The sequence below is a fragment of the Lithobates pipiens genome, unplaced genomic scaffold (genome assembly GCF_037356315.1).
Source record: "Lithobates pipiens isolate NorthernLeopardFrog02 unplaced genomic scaffold, aLitPip1_a1.2 Scaffold_18, whole genome shotgun sequence".
In the NCBI taxonomy this organism is placed as follows: domain Eukaryota; kingdom Metazoa; phylum Chordata; class Amphibia; order Anura; family Ranidae; genus Lithobates; species Lithobates pipiens.
This window is the reverse complement of record NW_027507758.1, coordinates 649426127-649445127: the sequence shown is the minus strand read 5'-3', so window position 1 is coordinate 649445127 and position 19001 is coordinate 649426127. Positions and strand designations below refer to the sequence as shown.

Here is a 19001-nt window from a genome sequence, read left to right as displayed (position 1 = left end):
CATTGGTGTCAGTGAGAGGAATAGTGCCCCATCATTGGTATCAGTGGGAGGAATAGTGCCCAATCATTGGTGTCAGTGGGTTGAATAGTGCACCATCATTGGTGTCAGTGAGAGGAATAGTGCCCCATCATTGGTATCAGTGGGAGGAATAGTGCCCAATCATTGGTATCAGTGGGAGGAATAGTGCCCCATCATTGGTGTCAGTGGGATGAATAGTGCACCATCATTGGTATCAGTGGGAGGAATAGTGCCCCATCATTGGTATCAGTGGGAGGAATAGTGCCCCATCATTGGTGTCAGTGGGAGGAATAGTGCCCCATCATTGGTATCAGTGGAAGGAATAGTGCCCCATCATTGGTATCAGTGGGAGGAATAGTGCCCCATCATTGGTTTCAGTGGGAGGAATAGTGCCCCATCATTGGTATCAGTGGAAGGAATAGTGCCCCATCATTGGTATCAGTGGGAGGAATAGTGCCCCATCATTGGTGTCAGTGGGAGGAATATGCCCCATTGTTGGTGTCAGTGGGAGGAATAGTGCCCCATCATTGGTATAAGTGGGAGGAATAGTGCCCCATCATTGGTGTCAGTGGGAGGAATAGTTTCCCATCATTGGTGTCAGTGGGAGGAATAGTGCCCCATCATTGGTGTCAGTGGGAGGAATAGTGCCCCATCATTGGTATCAGTGGGAGGAATAGTGCCCCATCATTGGTGTCAGTGGGAGGAATAGTGCCCCATCATTGGTGTCAGTGGGAGGAATAGTGCCCCATTGTTGGTGTCAGTGGCAGGAATAGTGCCCCATTTTTGGTGTCAGAAATCGTGCCCCACTGTTGGTGCCAGTTGGCAGAATTGTGTCTCCTATCAGTGGGAGGAATAGTGTCCCAAGGGCTGATTAAAACAAGCAAAGGGAATCATCCGGCCCCCGGGCCTCAGTTTGGAGACCACTGGTATAGATGCACTGGAATTTATGCAGCTATGATGCTATACTGGTAATGGTGGTGATCAGCGACTTATAGCGGGACTGTGATAGGGTGGCGGACAATCTGACACTAACAGACACTAACTGACTGGCACTGAAGTCACTAGTGACACTAATATAGTGATCAGTGATAATACTATATACTATCACTGTACTAATGACATTGGCTGGGAAGGGGGTAACACCTGGAGGTTTCAGCCGGGAATCATTGGCTTAAATCTGCGGGGACAAACTCGTGCTGTGTGCCAATCACAGCACAGGTGGGCGGGAGGGCGAGTGCATGCACGCCCAAAACCAGGAAGCAAGCCAGCAGAGTACATGCACGTTGCCGAGCCTGCACCTTCCAACTGGTCGGTGGGTGGTAAAGAAAAACCCCCATTCCCGGGCAACTATTCCTGCAACTAATGAGAAATGTGCGGTGAAATCAGAGGAAGCCATTGTAGTCCAGGAGAGGAGCCGGTACACCTGTGCAAGACTGAAGGGGGAGCCGGAGGGAGGATTTAAGACTTTGGGGTACACCGGACCTTCCAAACACCAACTTCTAGTATAGCGCCATCATTCCTTGTTAAAGAAATGATGAACTCTCTTCAACCATGGAATGAATATACACCAATAGTCTCCATATATATGAGCAGTTACCCGGGGGCAGGCATCCTCCCCTTGCTGGCCGACCAGTATATAGAGTATATCATCCTTCTGGAGTTCAAAAACCCCAACCAGAGCCGTGCCGTGGGCCCTCGTAGGAGTCTTCACTCCCATTCCGCCAGCCGCTCCGTATCCGGATATCCTGGAAGAAGAAGAAGAACACAACGTATTACCAAGATGTGACTCAACAATCTACAATCTTATCTCTGCTCCTGACCACCTGGGAGTTTTTGGTGTTTCCAATCCCACCCACTTTTGTTTGCTAGCCTCTTCTGTTACATTCTTCATAATATATCCATCAGGGATGGTGAGAACCCCTCATAATGGGCACAGCAGGTCTACATAGCCGGGAACTCAGCACAGGGATGGTGGGAACTCCTCATAATGGGCACAGCAGGTCTACATAGCCGGGAACTCGGCACAGAGATGGTGGGAACTCCTCATAATGGGAACAGCAGGTCTACAGACCTGGGAACTCAGCACAGGGATGGTGGGAACCCCTCATAATGGGCACAGCAGGCCTACATAGCCGGGAACTCGGCACAGAGATGGTGGGAACTCCTCATAATGGGCACAGCAGGCCTACATAGCCGGGAACTCGGCACAGAGATGGTGGGAACTCCTCATAATGGGCACAGCAGGCCTACATAGCCGGGAACTCGGCACAGGGATGGTGGGAACGCCTCATAATGGACACAGCAGGTCTACATAGCCGGGAACTCGGCACAGAGTTGGTGGGAACCCCTCATAATGGGCACAGCAGGTGTACAGACCCGGGAACTCAGCACAGGGATGGTGGGAACCCCTCATAATGGGCACAGCAGGTCTACATAGCCGGGGACTCGGCACAGGGATGGTGGGAACCCCTCATAATGGGCCCAGCAGGTCTACATACCCGGGGACTCGGCACAGGGATGGTGGGGACGCCTCATAATGGGCACAGCAGGTCTACATAGCCGGGAACTCGGCACAGAGATGGTGGGAACTCCTCATAATGGGCACAGCAGGTGTTCAGACCCAGGAACTCAGCACATGGATGGTGGGAACCCCCTCATAATGGCCACAGCAGATGTATAGACCTAGGAACTCTGTACAGGGATGGTGGGAACCCCTCATAATGGGCACAGCAGGTCTACAGACCTGGGAACTCAGCACAGAGATGGTGGGAATATTTTATTTTTCTATTATTTTTTTTTTTTTTGCTGTAGGCAGAATGTGGAACGATTAGAACCCCCAAATTATTTCAGTACGTGTCCCCGCTGGGGAGATTTTTCATTTATTTATTTTAAGTAGAGGTGGTGGGTGGTGTTGCATATTTTTATGTAGCCCTCGAGTACAAATCCTTTTGCAAACACAAATATTTTGGAAAAAATACACTTTAATAAATGTTAATGCCCAAAAACATGATATAATACCCAATTTTTTTGGTAAAATATAAAATATGATGTTACGCTGAGTAAATAGATACCGAACATGTCATGCTTTAAAATTGCGTCCTCCTATGGAACAGCGGCAAACTACAGTACCTAAAAATCCCTATAGTTGACACAATTTAAAAGCTTTTACAGGTTACTAGCTTAGGGTCACACAGGAGGTCTGGAGCTAGAATTATTGCTATCACTCGGACATTTGTTGTAATACCTAACATGTGTGCTGCAACCGCTGGTTAGATATGTGCGCGGGACCGGTGCGGGTGTTCACATTTGTGTGCAAGCACAGGCAGACGGAGGCTGTAGCGGGAGTCACTTTGGGTGGGGGGCTTGTGGAACCCAGCTTACCTTAGAGAGATCTGGAAACTCCTTGTCCAGTTCCTCCGGCCCATCTTATGTGTAAGTTACCCTGTGTCTATTAGGGGCACAGGGTGACCGAGAACCCCAGTCTGATCTGCACTAATCAGACTCACCGTACAACCACCATTTCCTTTTACCCCTGTTATCCAGGGTCTTATATGTGTGGTTTGTGTTGAAAGAATGAAGGGGCTCTTTCACTTGGGACAGTGATATTTCTGAACAATATCCCTCAAGAAATTTATGTGAAGATAAATTAATTCCACCTTTACGACTGCTGGAATATTGTATGAGCTTGGTCTCAAACTGTTGTAGACTTTGTACTAGATCGTTTGAGGTGTGGCTGTATCCCATTGTTCTATTGTTTCTGTCTGCCTTGGGAGCAACCTATTATGGGATATATATGTCTATGTGGATTAGCTGTGAGGGGGTAGGGGGATTTCTCCAGCAGCCCTCCTAAAGACGGTCTCCTGTTGGATAGTTGAATATACCTGTGTGTCATCTTACTGGATGAGGTAAAGTTTACCCCACCCTGTGTCATTATGCAAAGAAGGGGGGTTGTCCCTTGAGTGTATATCTCTTTGTGCCTGTTTGAATAAACAGTCTTATGTTTTCCACCCTACACAGTGTCTCGACCAGTGACTGGGTGGGCTAAGGGGTTTTGGATCGTGCTGGTTCCCGGGCAAGGAAGCTTATAGGATGGACAGACCCTTCTTGCGTACGAGGGGCCGTCACATTGGTGGCAACTCGCTAGCAGTGAGATTGTGCTTCCTGGCTGTGAACACGTCCAAATCACCACCGGGATACAAGATCGGGATAGCAGACTTTGGTCACCCAAGCTGAGATATGGACATGGCATCAGAGTTGCAAGGCCTGCTGCGGAGCGCCCTTTCAGCAATTCCCAGGATTGTGTCTGCGGATCAGAAACTGGAGATCGGGCAGCAGATTGGGGTTTAGGTCTGGCTTGGAGCCCTCCAGGTCGCTGGCACACACCAGGGCAGGTGCTTTCCAACCCCAGGGCAACAAGCCAGTGACCAATGGGAGTTGTGGGTGGCATTCCTGGGAGAGTGGCCCCAGGAGCAATGGGTGTTCGAGTTGGAGAAGCTGGTTCAGCAGGAGATAGAGCAGGACAATCATTATCGGGCTCTGCAATGGCACGCAGAACAGGAATATTTAGGGGAGACAACAGAATGCTCTCCGGAGGGATATGACTTTGGCGGCCCTGGATTGCTGTGGGAGAGCCTTACAGATGGTTTTGTGTTTGTTAAACCTACTCTTGAGGACCTCCGAGAATATAGAGAAGCTATGCTCGATATCGCAGGGGTTTCAGAGCTTAAACCTGATCTGGACCAGGGCTCGAATCCTGCGGGAAAGCATGGGAACGGCGTTCCCGTACTATTTCCACAACGGGAACGCCGTTCCCATTAGCCGCCTGAGGCTATTCAGCGCATAGTCCGCCGCTCCTCAGCCGCCCGAGTGACTGGTTGCTAGGCTAGGGCTGCTCCGCGTCTAGCAACCGGTCACATGACGTCGGCCGTAGACGTGGGCACGCACTGGCAGGAGTCAGTGGGCAGTGCCTCCAGCACAGCCAGCGACAGGCACACGCCGCTTGGATCCGGACTGTCCCCTCCCTCCCCTCTACCCAGTGCCAGACAGTCCTGGCCTCCTGGGGCCACAGCCGCTGCACTGCTACCAGTTTACTTCTCTCCCGAGAAGGGAAGAGGATACCAGGTTAGTCACTAGTGTGTTATTAAGATGCACTCTGCAATACCCTGCCAATACTCTGAAATACCCTGCCAATACCCTGCAATACATACCCTGCCAATACTCTGCAATACATACCCTGTCAATACTCTGCAATACATACCCTGTCAATACTCTGCAATACATACCCTGTCAATACTCTGCAATACATACCCTGCCAATACTCTGCCAATACCCTGCCATTACTCTGCCAATACCCTGCCAATACATACCCTGCCAATACCCTGCAATACATACCCTGCCAATACTCTGCAATACATACCCTGCCAATACCCTGCAATACATACCCTGCCAATACTCTGCAATACATACCCTGCCAATACTCTGCAATACATACCCTGCCAATACTCTGCAATACATACCCCGCCAATACTCTGCAATACCCCGCCAATACTCTGCAATACATACCCCGCCAATACTCTGCAATACCCCGCCAATACTCTGCAATACCCCGCCAATACTCTGCAATACCCTGCCAATACTCTGCAATACCCTGCCAATACTCTGCAATACCCCACCAATACTCTGCCAATACTCTGCAATACCCTGCCAATACTCTGCAATACATACCCTGCAATACATACCCTGCCAATACTCTGCAATACATACCCTGCCAATACTCTGCAATACATACCCTGCCAATACTCTGCAATACATACCCTGCCAATACTCTGCAATACATACCCCGCCAATACTCTGCAATACATACCCCGCCAATACTCTGCAATACATACCCCGCCAATACTCTGCAATACATACCCCGCCAATACTCTGCAATACCCCGCCAATACTCTGCAATAGATACCCTGCCAATACTCTGCAATACCCTGCCAATACTCTGCAATACCCTGCCAATACTCTGCAATACCCTGCCAATACTCTGCAATACCCTGCCAATACTCTGCAATACTCTGCAATACCCTGCTGATAGAACACGTTCAGCTGCATGCCCCAGAATCGGCAGTGGAAACTCTGGAGATGGCCATCCCCAAAGCTAAAGTGCTGACAGCAGCCAGCACCAGTAACAAGATCTTTGTTCTACGGACAGGAGATGGTGAACCTCTATCCCAAGACACCAGTTCCAGAGCCTGGGGATTTATTAGACTTTTCTGCTGAGGAGGAACAACCCGGTGAGCCTCCAAAAGAGCTGGCTTCAGAGCATGGCGCTGTGGACCTCTGCCCACAACAACTGCAGCTTGAGCTGATATCGGTGGATGGGATTGAGGTCTCCACTGACAGCATCCCAGCAGAAGAGCTAGCAACAGGGCAGAGTGCTGCTGGCCTCTGCCCTCAAGGTCCATAAAGACATGGATGAGTGAGTTTGGGGTGGAGGAACTTGATTGGCCTTCACAGAGTCCTGACCTCAACCCGATAGAACACCTTTGGGATGAATTAGAGTGGAGACTGGGAACCAGGCCTTCTCGTCCAATATCAGTGCCTGACCTCACAATTGCGCTTCTGGAAGAATGGTCAAACATTCCCATAGACGCCCTCCTAAACCTTGTGGACGGCCTTCCCAGAAGAGTTGAAGCTGTTATAGCTGCAAAGTGCGGAGCCAACTCAATAATAAACCCTACGGACTAAGACTGGGATGCCATTAAAGTTCATGTGCGTGTATAAAGGCAGGTGTCCCAATACTTTTGACAATATAGGGTATCATCTTTCCAAGCCAGTGATATGTCGGCGCCTGAAAATGATACAAAATGATGATATCTAAGAATCAATACTTTTCGGGGGCTTCTGTCAGAATAGTGGAGGATACATTATTATTCAGGTGACGCAGAGCGATGAGTGGCGAGTCGTTCTTAAAGCAGCGAGGAGGATATAAATACCTGAAAGGATCTAATTATGATGAAGTAACGACTCGGCTGAAGAGACTCTTGTGAATGATAAGTACGGAGTACGGCAGCTCTCATCTAATTACAGAGAATGAAGAGCCTCGTGTATTCACCCCATACAGGGGAAGAGCAGAAGACGTGACACGGGGGCCATCCGGCTTGTTACAGAGAGGAGATCAGATCAGGAAAGGGGCGAGAAAGAACCTAACGCAATCTGCATCTCAGCTGACCACAAAACAGTCATTTCTGTGAATATAATAAATAAGGTTTATGGAGCTCATCAGAGCCATCAATCAGAACTTCCATAACGAGCCCAGGCCCTGTTGGGTCATCAGGGGGGACTGGGCCCGGAAGAGGCTGCCAGTGGCCCCGGTGCAGTCTAACATTGAGCCTCAGGGTTTCTGTTGACAGCCCTATGTATCCCCCCCGGGGGGGGGGGGGATAGATATTGTCAGTGTGAATGGGGCAGTAAGTCAGCAGGAGCCAACCCACCACAAGTCCTGGGAAAGAATGGGGATCCAAAGGGGCCCAACCTGGGAAGAACGGGAGGAAGATCGGGCAAGAGCAGAGTATGACAGCTCTAACAGCATGGCGGGGGTGACTGAGGACACATATGGGGGTTATTGGAGCAGGAGGGATTAGAAAAGCTGTATGGGGCCCCATGATTTATAATTGTGGCCCTGGAGTTTCTGGTGAATTTCTAACAACCGTGCACATATTATAATAATTCAAAAATAGAAGCGTCTCCTTCTTCTTAGGATGGAAAGCTGTGAATGGGTGAGATGGGCACAGACACTTATTTATATACATTGTGTATTTATTTATATACATTGTGTATTTATTTATATACATTGTATATATATATATATATATATAGATATATATATATATATATATAGATAGATAGATAGTATTTACTTATATACATTGTATATTTATGTATATATATTATGTATATAAATTGTGTGTGTGTATATATATCTATATATATATATATATAGATAGATATACACATTATATATATATATATATATATATATATATATATATATATATATATATATATAATTATTTATTTATATACATTGTGTATTTATATATATTATGTATTTATTTATATATATATATCGGTATCGATTGTATTTATTTTTATATTTTGTGCATTGTGTATTTATTTATCTATCTATATATTGTTATTTATATTATTATTATATTTATATATATTATTATATATATATATATATATATATTGTTATTTATATTCATTAATTTCATTGTTTTTATTTATATATTTTTTGTATTGTCTGTTTATTTATCTATCTATTGTATTTATGTCTATGTTTTGTGTATTGTGTATTTATCTATATATTGTATTTATTTATATTCATTGTGTTTTTATTTATATATATTTTGTGTTGCCTATCTATTTATTTATCTATCTTTTGTATTTATTTTTATATTTTGTGTATTGTGTATTTATTTATTTATCTATATATTGCATTTATTTATATTCATTGTGTTTTTATTTTATATATGTTTTGTATTGTCGATCTATTTATTTATCTATCTGTTGTATTTATTTTTATATATTGTGTATTTATTTATCTATCTATATATTGTATTTATTTATATTGTGTGTACTTTATATATTTATATGTATTTAAAAATACAGCATGTAAAAAATTAAACAGCCACAAGCCTCACCTGTATCGGTTGGTTTCGGGGACCCGCCAGATCTGTACGCCTCTCTGTGTCGCCGTCCCGACAATCACACTGAAGTTCTCGTAGGATTCGTCGCAGAGCTTCTGACTCGGCCCATGAGGACCGCTGGCTCCGCACGTTGTGAACAACCAATAACCTGCAAGACAAGGAACACCCCCCCGCGTTACATTGGGGTCACCATTTCATGGAGCGGGCAGAATCCAGTGATTGATAGAGGCCAATCAGGACTGTTTGGGAGGTAGGCGTGGTCTCATCGGCCGGCCTAAGCAGGAGCCGATCGCTGCAGTACAGCAGATCTAGATCTGTAGATCCTGCCAGAACTGCAGAGCCGCCCTCTTCACACTTCCTGTGTTATCTGTATTATTTGGCCCTCCTAATTCTTATCCTGAACTACAAAACGATTCGCTTGAATTGTGAGGGTCCGTTCACACAGGGGCAACACGAATTTCAACACGACTTTTGGAGGTAACTTGGACACGACTTATCAACACGACTTGGGGCGACTTATCAACACGACTTTAAGTCGCCCCAGGCCAGGCGACTTTTGCAGTGGCCAATCAGAGAAGGAGCTCTCAAGGGGGAACTCCACGCCAAATTTATTTAAAAAAATTGGCGTGGGTTCCCCCTCCGAGAGCATACCAGGCCCTTAGGTCTGGTATGGATTTTAAGGGGAACCCCCTACGGTGAAAAAACGGCGTGGGGGTCCCGCCCAGATCCATACCAGACCCTTATCCGAGCACGCTACCCGGCCGGCCAGGAAAGGGGGTGGGGACGAGCGAGCGGCACATGGGGGGGTGCCTTGGGGGAGGGGGGACAAAGCACCTTGTCCCCTTGTTGTTGAGGACAAGGGCCTCTTCCTGACAACCCTGGCCGTTGGTTGTCGGGGTCTGTGGGCGGGGGACTTATCGGAATCTGTGAGCCCCCTTTAATAAGGGGGCCCCCGGATCCTGGCCCCCCACCCTATGTGAATGAGTATGGGGTACAATGTACCCCTACCAATTCACCTGTGAAAAAATGTAAAAAAAAAAAAACAACACACAAGGGTTAAAATAGTTTATTGCACAGATCCGGGGGTCTTCTTCCGTCTTCGGGGGTCTTCTCGCCGGACTCCTCCGCTATCTTCTGCTAGCTCTTTTACTAGCGGAGGAGACCGGCTTTCTTCTTCGCCGCTGCCCTCTTCTTCCGACTTCGGGGGTCTTGTCCCCCTCTTCAGTTCTTCTTGCCGGGCCACCGCACCTTCTTCTAACTCTTTTACAAGCAGTGGCCCGGTCTTCTGTTGCCGCCGCCTTCTGGCCTTCTGTTCTTCTCTTCTTCTCTTCTTGAGCTGTTGCCTCGTCGCTGTCTCTGCTAAAAAACGTCAGGGATGCGGCGTGCGGCAACTTATATAGGGACATTGCTGGATGATGTCCCCGCCCACAGCTGGGACTGTGACATCATCCAGCAATGTCCCTATATTATATAAGTCGCCTCACGCTGCGTCCCTGTCATTGTGAGCAGAGACAGCGACGAGGCCGCAACTCAAGAAGAGAAGAGAAGAAGAGAAGAAGAACAGAGAGGCCAGAAGACAGCGGCCACAGAAGACCGGGCCACTGCTTGTAAAAGAGCTGGAAGAAGGTGGGGTTGCCTGGCAAGAAGAACCGAAGAGGGGGACAAGACCCCCGAAGTCGGAAGAAGAGGGCGGCGGTGAAGAAGAAAGCCGGGCTCCTCCGCTAGTAAAAGAGCTAGCAGAGGAGTCGGGCGAGAAGACCCCCGAAGATGGAAGAAGACCCCCAGAGCTGTGCAATAAACTATTTTAAACCTTGTGTGTTGTGTTTTTTTTTTTTTTACAGGTGAATGGGTAGGGGTACATTGTACCCCATACTCATTCACATAGGGTGGGTGGCCGGGATCCGGGGCCCCCTTATTAAAGGGGGCTCCTGGATTCCGATAAGCCCCCTGCCCGCAGACCCCGACAACCAACGGCCAGGGTTGTCGGGAAGAGGCCCTTGTCCTCATCAACATGGGGACAAGGTGTTTTGGCGTGGGGGGGGTGCTTGGCCCCCCTTCCCCAAGGCACCCCCCCAGTTGAGGGCACGCGGCCTGGTGCGGCTTAGGAGGGGGGTGCCGCTCGCTCGTCCCCACCCCCTTTCCTGGCCGGCTGGGTAGCGTGCTCGGATAAAGGTCTGGTATGGATCTGGGGGGGGACACCCACACCTTTTTTTCGGCGTAATGGGTTCCCCTTAAAATCCATACCAGACCTAAGGGCCTGGTATGCTCTCGGAGGGGGAACCCACGCCAAATTTTTAAAATAAATTTGGCGTGGAGTTTCCTCTCGAGAGCTGATAATTCTGTGAGAGTCGCCTCCGTATAGACGGAGATCCGACTTGGAGGCGACTTCCATTGAAATCAATGGGTGCCGGTCGCCTAGAAGTCGGATAGAAGTAGTACAGGAACCTTTTCTGAAGTCGGAGCGACATCAGTAGGGTGCATTAAGACGGCTCTCATTCACTTACATTGATTTTTACATGTAGCGCGACCTGAGGCGACTAGGGGCAAGCTGAAGTCGGATCCTGAGTTGCCCCTGTGTGAACGGACTCTGAGAGTGGGAGACGAGTCTGAGAGCAGCAAAAGGCAGTTGGCAGGGCTGACACCACTCAAGTTGCAAACATACTATGTGTTGTCAGCATTCCGCAGCCGTCACAAAAATCCCCGATAATCCCTGTCTGCACAGCAATTTATTTATTAATTTACTTATTTGTTTACACACTTAAATTTTTTTTTATATATTATTTATTTTTAAATAGACTCCCAAGGTGTAGGAGAAGTTTGCCACAAAAACAAAACAAAAAACAATAAACAAAAAACAAAAAAAAACAAAAAACACAAAGCAGCAGAAGTTCTTGCCCAAAATAACGAGATAAAAATGAATATTTCAATAAAATAAATGTAAAAAAAAAAAAATGTCAAAATCCAGTAAATAAAAAAAAAAAGAAAAGAAAAAAAAATTAATAAATAAAAATAAAAATAAAATAATAATAATAATAATAATAATGAAAAGCCCCCTAAAAATAATAATGATTAGCCCATTGAAATGTAAATAAAAAATAGCCCATTGCCATAAAACAAATAAATAAAATAATGAACAGCCCAATAAAGTAAAAAAAAAAAAATGAATAGCCCATTAAAATTAATAAATAATAATAATAATAATGAAAAGCTCCTTAAAAATAATAATGAATAGCCCATTGAAATGTAAAAAAATTAAATAAAAATAGCCCATTGACATAAAACAAATAAATAAATAAAATAACGAATAGCCCAATAAAGTAAAAAAACTAAAAATGAATAGCCCCTTAAAATGAATAAATAATAATAATAATAATAAGTCCCTTAAAAACTAATAATGAATAGCCCATTGAAATAAAAAAAAAAATTAGACCATTGACATAAAACAAATAAATAAATAAAATAATGAATAGCCCAATGAAGTAAAAAAAAAAATGAATAGCCCATTAAAATGAATAAATAATAATAATAATAATAATAATAATAATAATAAAAACTGCTTAATAATAATAATGAATAGCCCATTGAAATGTAAAAAAAAAAAAAGCCCATTGAAATAAAACAAATAAATAAATAATTAATTAAAAAATTAATAGTACATTAAAATTAATAAATAATAATAATGAATAGCCCATTGAAATGTAAAAAAATATATAGCCCATTGGCATAAAAGACAAAATAAATAAAATAATGAATAGACCAATGAAGTAAAAAAAAAAAATGAATAAAAAAAATGAATAGCCCATTAAAATGAAATAATAATAATAATAATAATAATAATAATAATAATAATAATAATAATGAAAAGCCCCTTAAAATAATAATGAATAGCCCTGAAATAAAACAAATAAATTAAATAATTAATAGCCCAATAAAGTAAAAATAAAAAATAATAATAATAATAATAATAATAATAATAATAATAATAATAAGTCCCTTAAAAACTAATAATGAATAGCCCATTGAAATAAAAAAAAAATTAGACCATTGACATAAAACAAATAAATAAATAAAATAATGAATAGCCCAATGAAGTAAAAAAAAAAAAATGAATAGCCCATTAAAATGAATAAATAATAATAATAATATTAATAATAATAATAATAATAAACTGCTTAAAATAATAATGAATAGCCCATTGAAATGTAAAAAAAAAAAAGCCCATTGAAATAAAACAAATAAATAAATAATTAAAAAATTAATAGTACATTAAAATGAATAAATAATAATAATAATAATAATAATAATAATAATAATAATGAAAAGCCCCTTAAAAATAATAATGAATAGCCCATTGAAATGTAAAAAAAAATATAGCCCATTGGCATAAAAGACAAAATAAATAAAATAATAAATAGACCAATGAAGTAAAAAAAATGAATTCAAAAAATGAATAGCCCATTAAAATGAAATAATAATAATAATAATAATAATAATAATAATAATGAAAAGCCCCTTAAAATAATAATGAATAGCCCATTGAAATAAAACAAATAAATTAAATAATTAATAGCCCAATAAAGTAAAAATAAAAAATAATAATGAATTGCCCCTTACAAAAATAAAAAAAAAAATAGCCAATTAAAAATAAAAATAAAACATTTACATATGAGCTCTATATATAATGCATTAAAAAAATGTAACCAAACCAATGTTTGCTGCAATTATCCACCTTCAATCCAGAGATTTCCCCTGCAATACATTTTTTTCTATCCTCATACTGACAGCCAGCATCATTTAACCACCATCCTCTGAGCCCAGGTTGCCCCTGACCCATCCCCAGTCTGTGACTGGACAGTGAAAGGAGATGCAGCACAGTGGTGAGCTTTCTGTCACTCTGATCTCTCCTCCTATCAGCAAAATAAACTGACTGGCTCCTTGTGCTGCTTCTTCTTCTCCCAGCCTGAGCTCTGCTGTACAGGGACTGCAAGAAAGCTGATACCAGGTGGCATTCAGGCTTTTCCTACTGCTTGTGTTTAAAATAGAAATGTAACAATGTAGTAATGAATTAGGAGCTGCATTATGTGTGTCTCTTTTATGGGGCCGGAATTCAGATTTAATACAATAAATAAAAACCTAGAAGAGCGAATCATGAAAACGAGATAAAATTCTTTCTGGTAAACAATGGACTAGAGACGGGTAATGAGATTGCCGGTGACAGATGGTGGGGAAGCACCATGGGCCGGCCAGGCAATGCAGCAGATGGTGGCTGTGACTGCTCTGCGGCATCGGGGGGCCCCTCCAGCACTGGCACCTCTAGGCACCGGCCTAATCTTCCTCTTCTGTAAATTGGGTTCTACTTAGAGGGTAAAATCCATTAATATCAATTCTAGAAATGAAGCAAAACCGCGGAGCGCAATTCCTAAATATGAGAAGAAACAATATTATATAACAGGTTACAATGTATATAAACCCAACCAATCAGCTTCTCGTATTCCCTCCCTTTGGTCTATTAAATATATTAAATACCCCCATTAACCCTTTCTTTGCTAGAGCTGTTTTGGGGTTTTTCTTGTTTTCACGCGTAAAAAGAAAATAAAATAATAATAAGATATATATATATATATATATATATATATATATATATATATATGTATTTTAAAAAAAGATGTAAAGAGATATATTTTATATATATATATATATATATATATATATATATATATATATATATATATATATCTTATTATTATTTTTTTTCTTTTTACGCGTGAAAACAAGACAAAACCCAAAACAACTCTAGCAAAGAAAGGGTTAATGGGGGTATTTAATATATATTTTATTTAATTCATTTAATATATTTTATTTTTTAAATATATATATATATATATATATATATATATATATATATATAAATATATGTATGTATTTTTAAAAAAGATGTAAAGAGATATATTTTATATATATATATATAATTAAAAAATAAAAATAATATATTTATACATACATATATACATATATAACTTTTTGGCTTGAAGATTACAGTATATACTTTCTGAAAGCAGACACCCTGGAGAATAAAATAGTAATAGTTTTTATTCACCTACAGCAATACCTCACAGAAATAAGTACACCCCTCACATTTGTGTAAATCTTTTCTTCCATCTTTTCATGTGACAACACTGCAGAAATGACACTTGTCTACAATGTAAAGTAGTGAGTGTACAGCTTGTATAACAGTGTAAATTTCCTGTCCCCTCAAAATAACTCAACACACAGCCATTAATGTCTAAACCGCTGGCAACAAAAGTCAGTACACCCCTAAGTGAAAATCTCCAAATTGGGCCCAAAGTGTCAATGTTTTCTGTGGCCGCCATTATTTTCCAGCACTGCCTTCACCCTCTTGGGCATGGAGGTCACCAGAGCTTCACAGGTCACCACTGGAGTCCTCTTCCCCTCCCCCATGATGACATCACGGAGCTGGTGGATGTTGGAGACCTTGCGCTCCTCCACCTTCCCCTTGAGGATGTCCCACAGATGATCAATAGGGTTTAGGTCTGGAGACATGCTTGGCCAGTCCATCACCTTTACCCTCAGCTTCTTTAGCAAGGCAGTGGTGGTGTTGGAGGTGTGTTTGGGGGGGTTATCATGTTGGAATACTGCCCTGCGGTCCAGTCTCCGAAGGGAGGGGATCATGCTCTGCTTCAGTATGTCACAGTACATGTTGGCATTCATGGTCCCCTCAATGATCTGTAGCCCCCCCAGTGCCGGCAGCACTCATGCAGCCCCAGACCATGACACCCCCACCACCATGCCTGACTGTAGACAAGACACACTTGTCTTTGTCCTCCTCACCTGGTTGCCCCCACACACGCTTGTCACCATCTGACACCAAATACCTTTATCTTGGTCTCATCAGACCACAGGACATGGTTCCAGTAATCCATGTCCTTAGTCTGCTTGTCTTCAGCAAACTGTTTGCGGTCTTTCTTGTGCATCATCTTTAGAAGAGGCTTCCTTCTGGGACGACAGTCATGCAGACCAATTTGATGCAGTGTGCGGCGTATGGTCTGAGTGCTGACAGGCTGACCCCCCCACCTCTACAAATCTCTCTTTGTTCATTTTTACAAAAAGTGGCTGGTGCCCAATCTTTCCACCGTGTACTACATCCACTATGCCTGGTAACCTGCACCCCGAGGAGGAATGTCAGTTCTCCCTGGCTCTAGGGGTCAAAATTAGGCCCTTGGAAGTCGGGAAGACCGTAACATCTTTAATGAAACATTGGGGGGGGGTCTAAAAGACCCCTGATGTCTCACCTACCCTCCAGTGAAGCTAATGGAGTGCTCTGAGGAGCCAGCTGGCACCCCCGATTTCCAAACCGTGCCTCCTGCACTCCAAACCCTTCCAGCAGACCAATACCAGTGCTTTACTCCAAGCGTCGTACACAGGCAAGATGTGGAGGTAAATTCCAAAAGGAATGACCGTTTATTGAACAGAAAAACACGTTTTTATGCACTTCAAAAGTAGGTCAGTCGCCACATGAACAAAAAAAATTCAAATATTACCCAAAACATCACACAATGGTTGGACAGCGAAGTAAAGTTGACACAACGCTAATCCCATCACGTAGAAACCATCTTGGGATCGCGGGATGCCCAACCTTTTGAGGAGCGAGGGCCACTTTAGCGACTTGGTAACTGGCCGCGGGCCACAAGGAGCGCAGCGGGCGGTCTGTGTCCTCTCTGCATATGCAGAGCAGACACGGACACAGACCGCTCTAGTCTATGGGCCCTCCAGTCCTATTTGCCCATACAGGAGGGGACGGACCCCCTTCTGTTTTTTTTAAGCAGATCGGATTGGAGCTTGGTGGGTGTAAAATTACACAAGTCCGTTTACATCTGCCACGCTATAGAGGTGAATCGAGGGTGCGTATGAAAAACGGACAGGTGGACCCGATCAGGCCGATCGTATGAAAGGGTCTAAGGCTGCTTTCACACTGATGCACTGTGGTTTACCCGCACCTCAGCTGACCTCCATCTTCACTTCCACTACTGCTGGCTGGTACTTCTGGTGGGTACATCTGGCTGGTACTTCTGGTGGGTACTGCTGACTGGTACTTCGGGTGGGTACCTGAAATACTCTGCACTGCTGGAGGACTCTGCTCCTTCCTCTATAACTCTCCTCTCCTGAAATACTCGGCTCTGCTGGATGACTCTGCTCCTTCCTCTATATCTCTCCTCTCCTGGAGGACTCTGCTCCTTCCTCTATAACTCTCCTTTCCTGAAATACTCTCCACCCCCTGGAGGACTCTGCTCCTTCCTCTATAACTCTCCTCTCCTGAAATACTCTCCTCTCCTGGAGGACTCTGCTCCTTCCTCTATAACTCTCCTCTCCTGAAATACTCTGCTCTGCTGGAGGACTCTGCTCCTTCCTCTATAACTCTCCTCTCCTGAAATACTCTCCTCTCCTGGAGGATTCTGCTCCTTCCTCTATAACTCTCCTCTCCTGAAATACTCTGCTCTGCTGGAGGACTCTGCTCCTTCCTCTATAACTCTCCTCTCCTGAAATACTCTCCTCTCCTGGAGGATTCTGCTCCTTCCTCTATAACTCTCCTCTCCTGAAATACTCTGCTCTCCTGGAGGACTCTGCTCCTTCCTCTATAACTCTCCTCTCCTGAAATACTCTGCACTGCTGGATGACTCTGCTCCTTCCTCTATATCTCTCCTCTCCTGGAGGATTCTGCTCCTTCCTCTATAACTCTCCTCTCCTGAAATACTCGGCTCTGCTTGAGGACTCTGCTCCTTCCTCTAACTCACCTTTCTTGAAATACTCTGCTCTCCTGGAAGACTCTCCTCTCCTAAAATACTCTCCTCTCCTGGAGGACTCTGCTCCTTCCCCTATAACTCTCCTCTCCTGAAATACTCTCCTCTCCTGGAGGACTCTGCTCCTTCCTCTATATCTCTCCTCTCCTGAAGGACTCTGCTCCTTCCTCTATATCTCTCCTCTCCTGGAGGATTCTGCTCCTTCCTCTATAACTCTCCTCTCCTGAAATACTCTGCACTGCTGGAGGGCTCTGCTCCTTTCTCTATAACTCTCCTCTCCTGAAATACTCTGCACTGCTGGAGGACTCTGCTCCTTCCTCTGTAACTCTCCTCTCCTGAAATACTCTCCTCTCCTGGAGGACTCTGCTCCTTCCTCTATATCTTTCCTCTCCTGGAGGATTCTGCTCCTTCCTCTAGCTAACGCTCCTGATATACTGTGTTTGATCTCTTTAATTGCTGATTAACCTCCGGGGGGGGGCTGATGGCACAGTAGGACTTGTCACTCATCAGCCATTGGACGGAAGCCAGGTACCTGTGTCTGAATTATACGGCTGAGTGATCTCAGGCTGAAGATTTGACATCATGTTAATTAAGGATTAATATCCATCTCTATCTCTGCCCCGAGGAGCATCACTACTAGAAAAAAAAAGTTCTTCATTAATTCTAGACAAGATCCTGATAATTCCACCAAAATGTGGCGCCGGCCCTGCTGATCCCCATCACAGAGGAGCAAAAATAAAAGGAAGAAAATCTGTTTCTTTGTCCCATCAGACCTTCTTCAGCTCAGCCCCCCCCCCCCCCCCCCCCCCCACACAGAGATCTGTAATGGATTACGCCCAAGGTAAAAGGAAACGCTAATTGTTTCTGGTCAATTTAATTTTACAATAAAGATTAAAACTTTATAAAATTGCGATTTTATATCTTTTTTTCAATTTATTTTTCTAAAGTGAATTTACAGATTGAAAATGACTTCAGCTCCACCCGAGCCCTCCCCCCCCCCCAATGCAGCAATAGAATTATCTTCCACTTGGAAGAAAAAATAAAAAAAAAATAAAAGAAAAAGAAAAGGGAAAAGGAAAAATGAAAAGGAAAAAAAAAACAGAAGAAAAGGGTGGGAGAAAGAAAAGAGAAAGCAAGGGCAGGAGGAAGACAGGAAGGAAGAAAAAACTAAAGACTAGAGGATGGAAGAAATACAATGTGTCATAAAGGAAAGATGAAAGCAAGGACAGGCAGAAACGAAGGAAGAAAGGATAGAAAAAAAGGAGGCAATGGTGGGTGGGAGAAAGGAAAGAGAAAGGTAGGGCAGGAGGAACCCAAGATGAATGGGAGGAGGAAAGGAAAGGAAATGGAAAAGAAAAGGGAAAGGAAAAGGGAAAGGAAAGGAAAAGGGAAAGGAAAAGGTAGGGCAGGAGGAAGGCAAGATGAATGGGAGGAGGAAATGAAAGGGAAAGGAAATGGAAAAGAA

At 43.7% G+C, this 19001-nt stretch overlaps 1 protein-coding gene across 1 annotated transcript in view; it reads right to left on the bottom strand.

The window, feature by feature from the left end:
* Positions 1-19001, bottom strand: part of LOC143989331 (ALK tyrosine kinase receptor-like) — a 318070-nt gene that overhangs the window by 180978 nt on the left and 118091 nt on the right. The window contains exons 7-8 of the mRNA XM_077489419.1: positions 8715-8868; positions 1616-1763 (exon numbers count right to left, since the gene is read on the bottom strand). Coding sequence (XP_077345545.1) covers positions 1616-1763; positions 8715-8868 — 302 coding nt within the window. The remainder of the gene's footprint in view (positions 1-1615; positions 1764-8714; positions 8869-19001) is intronic.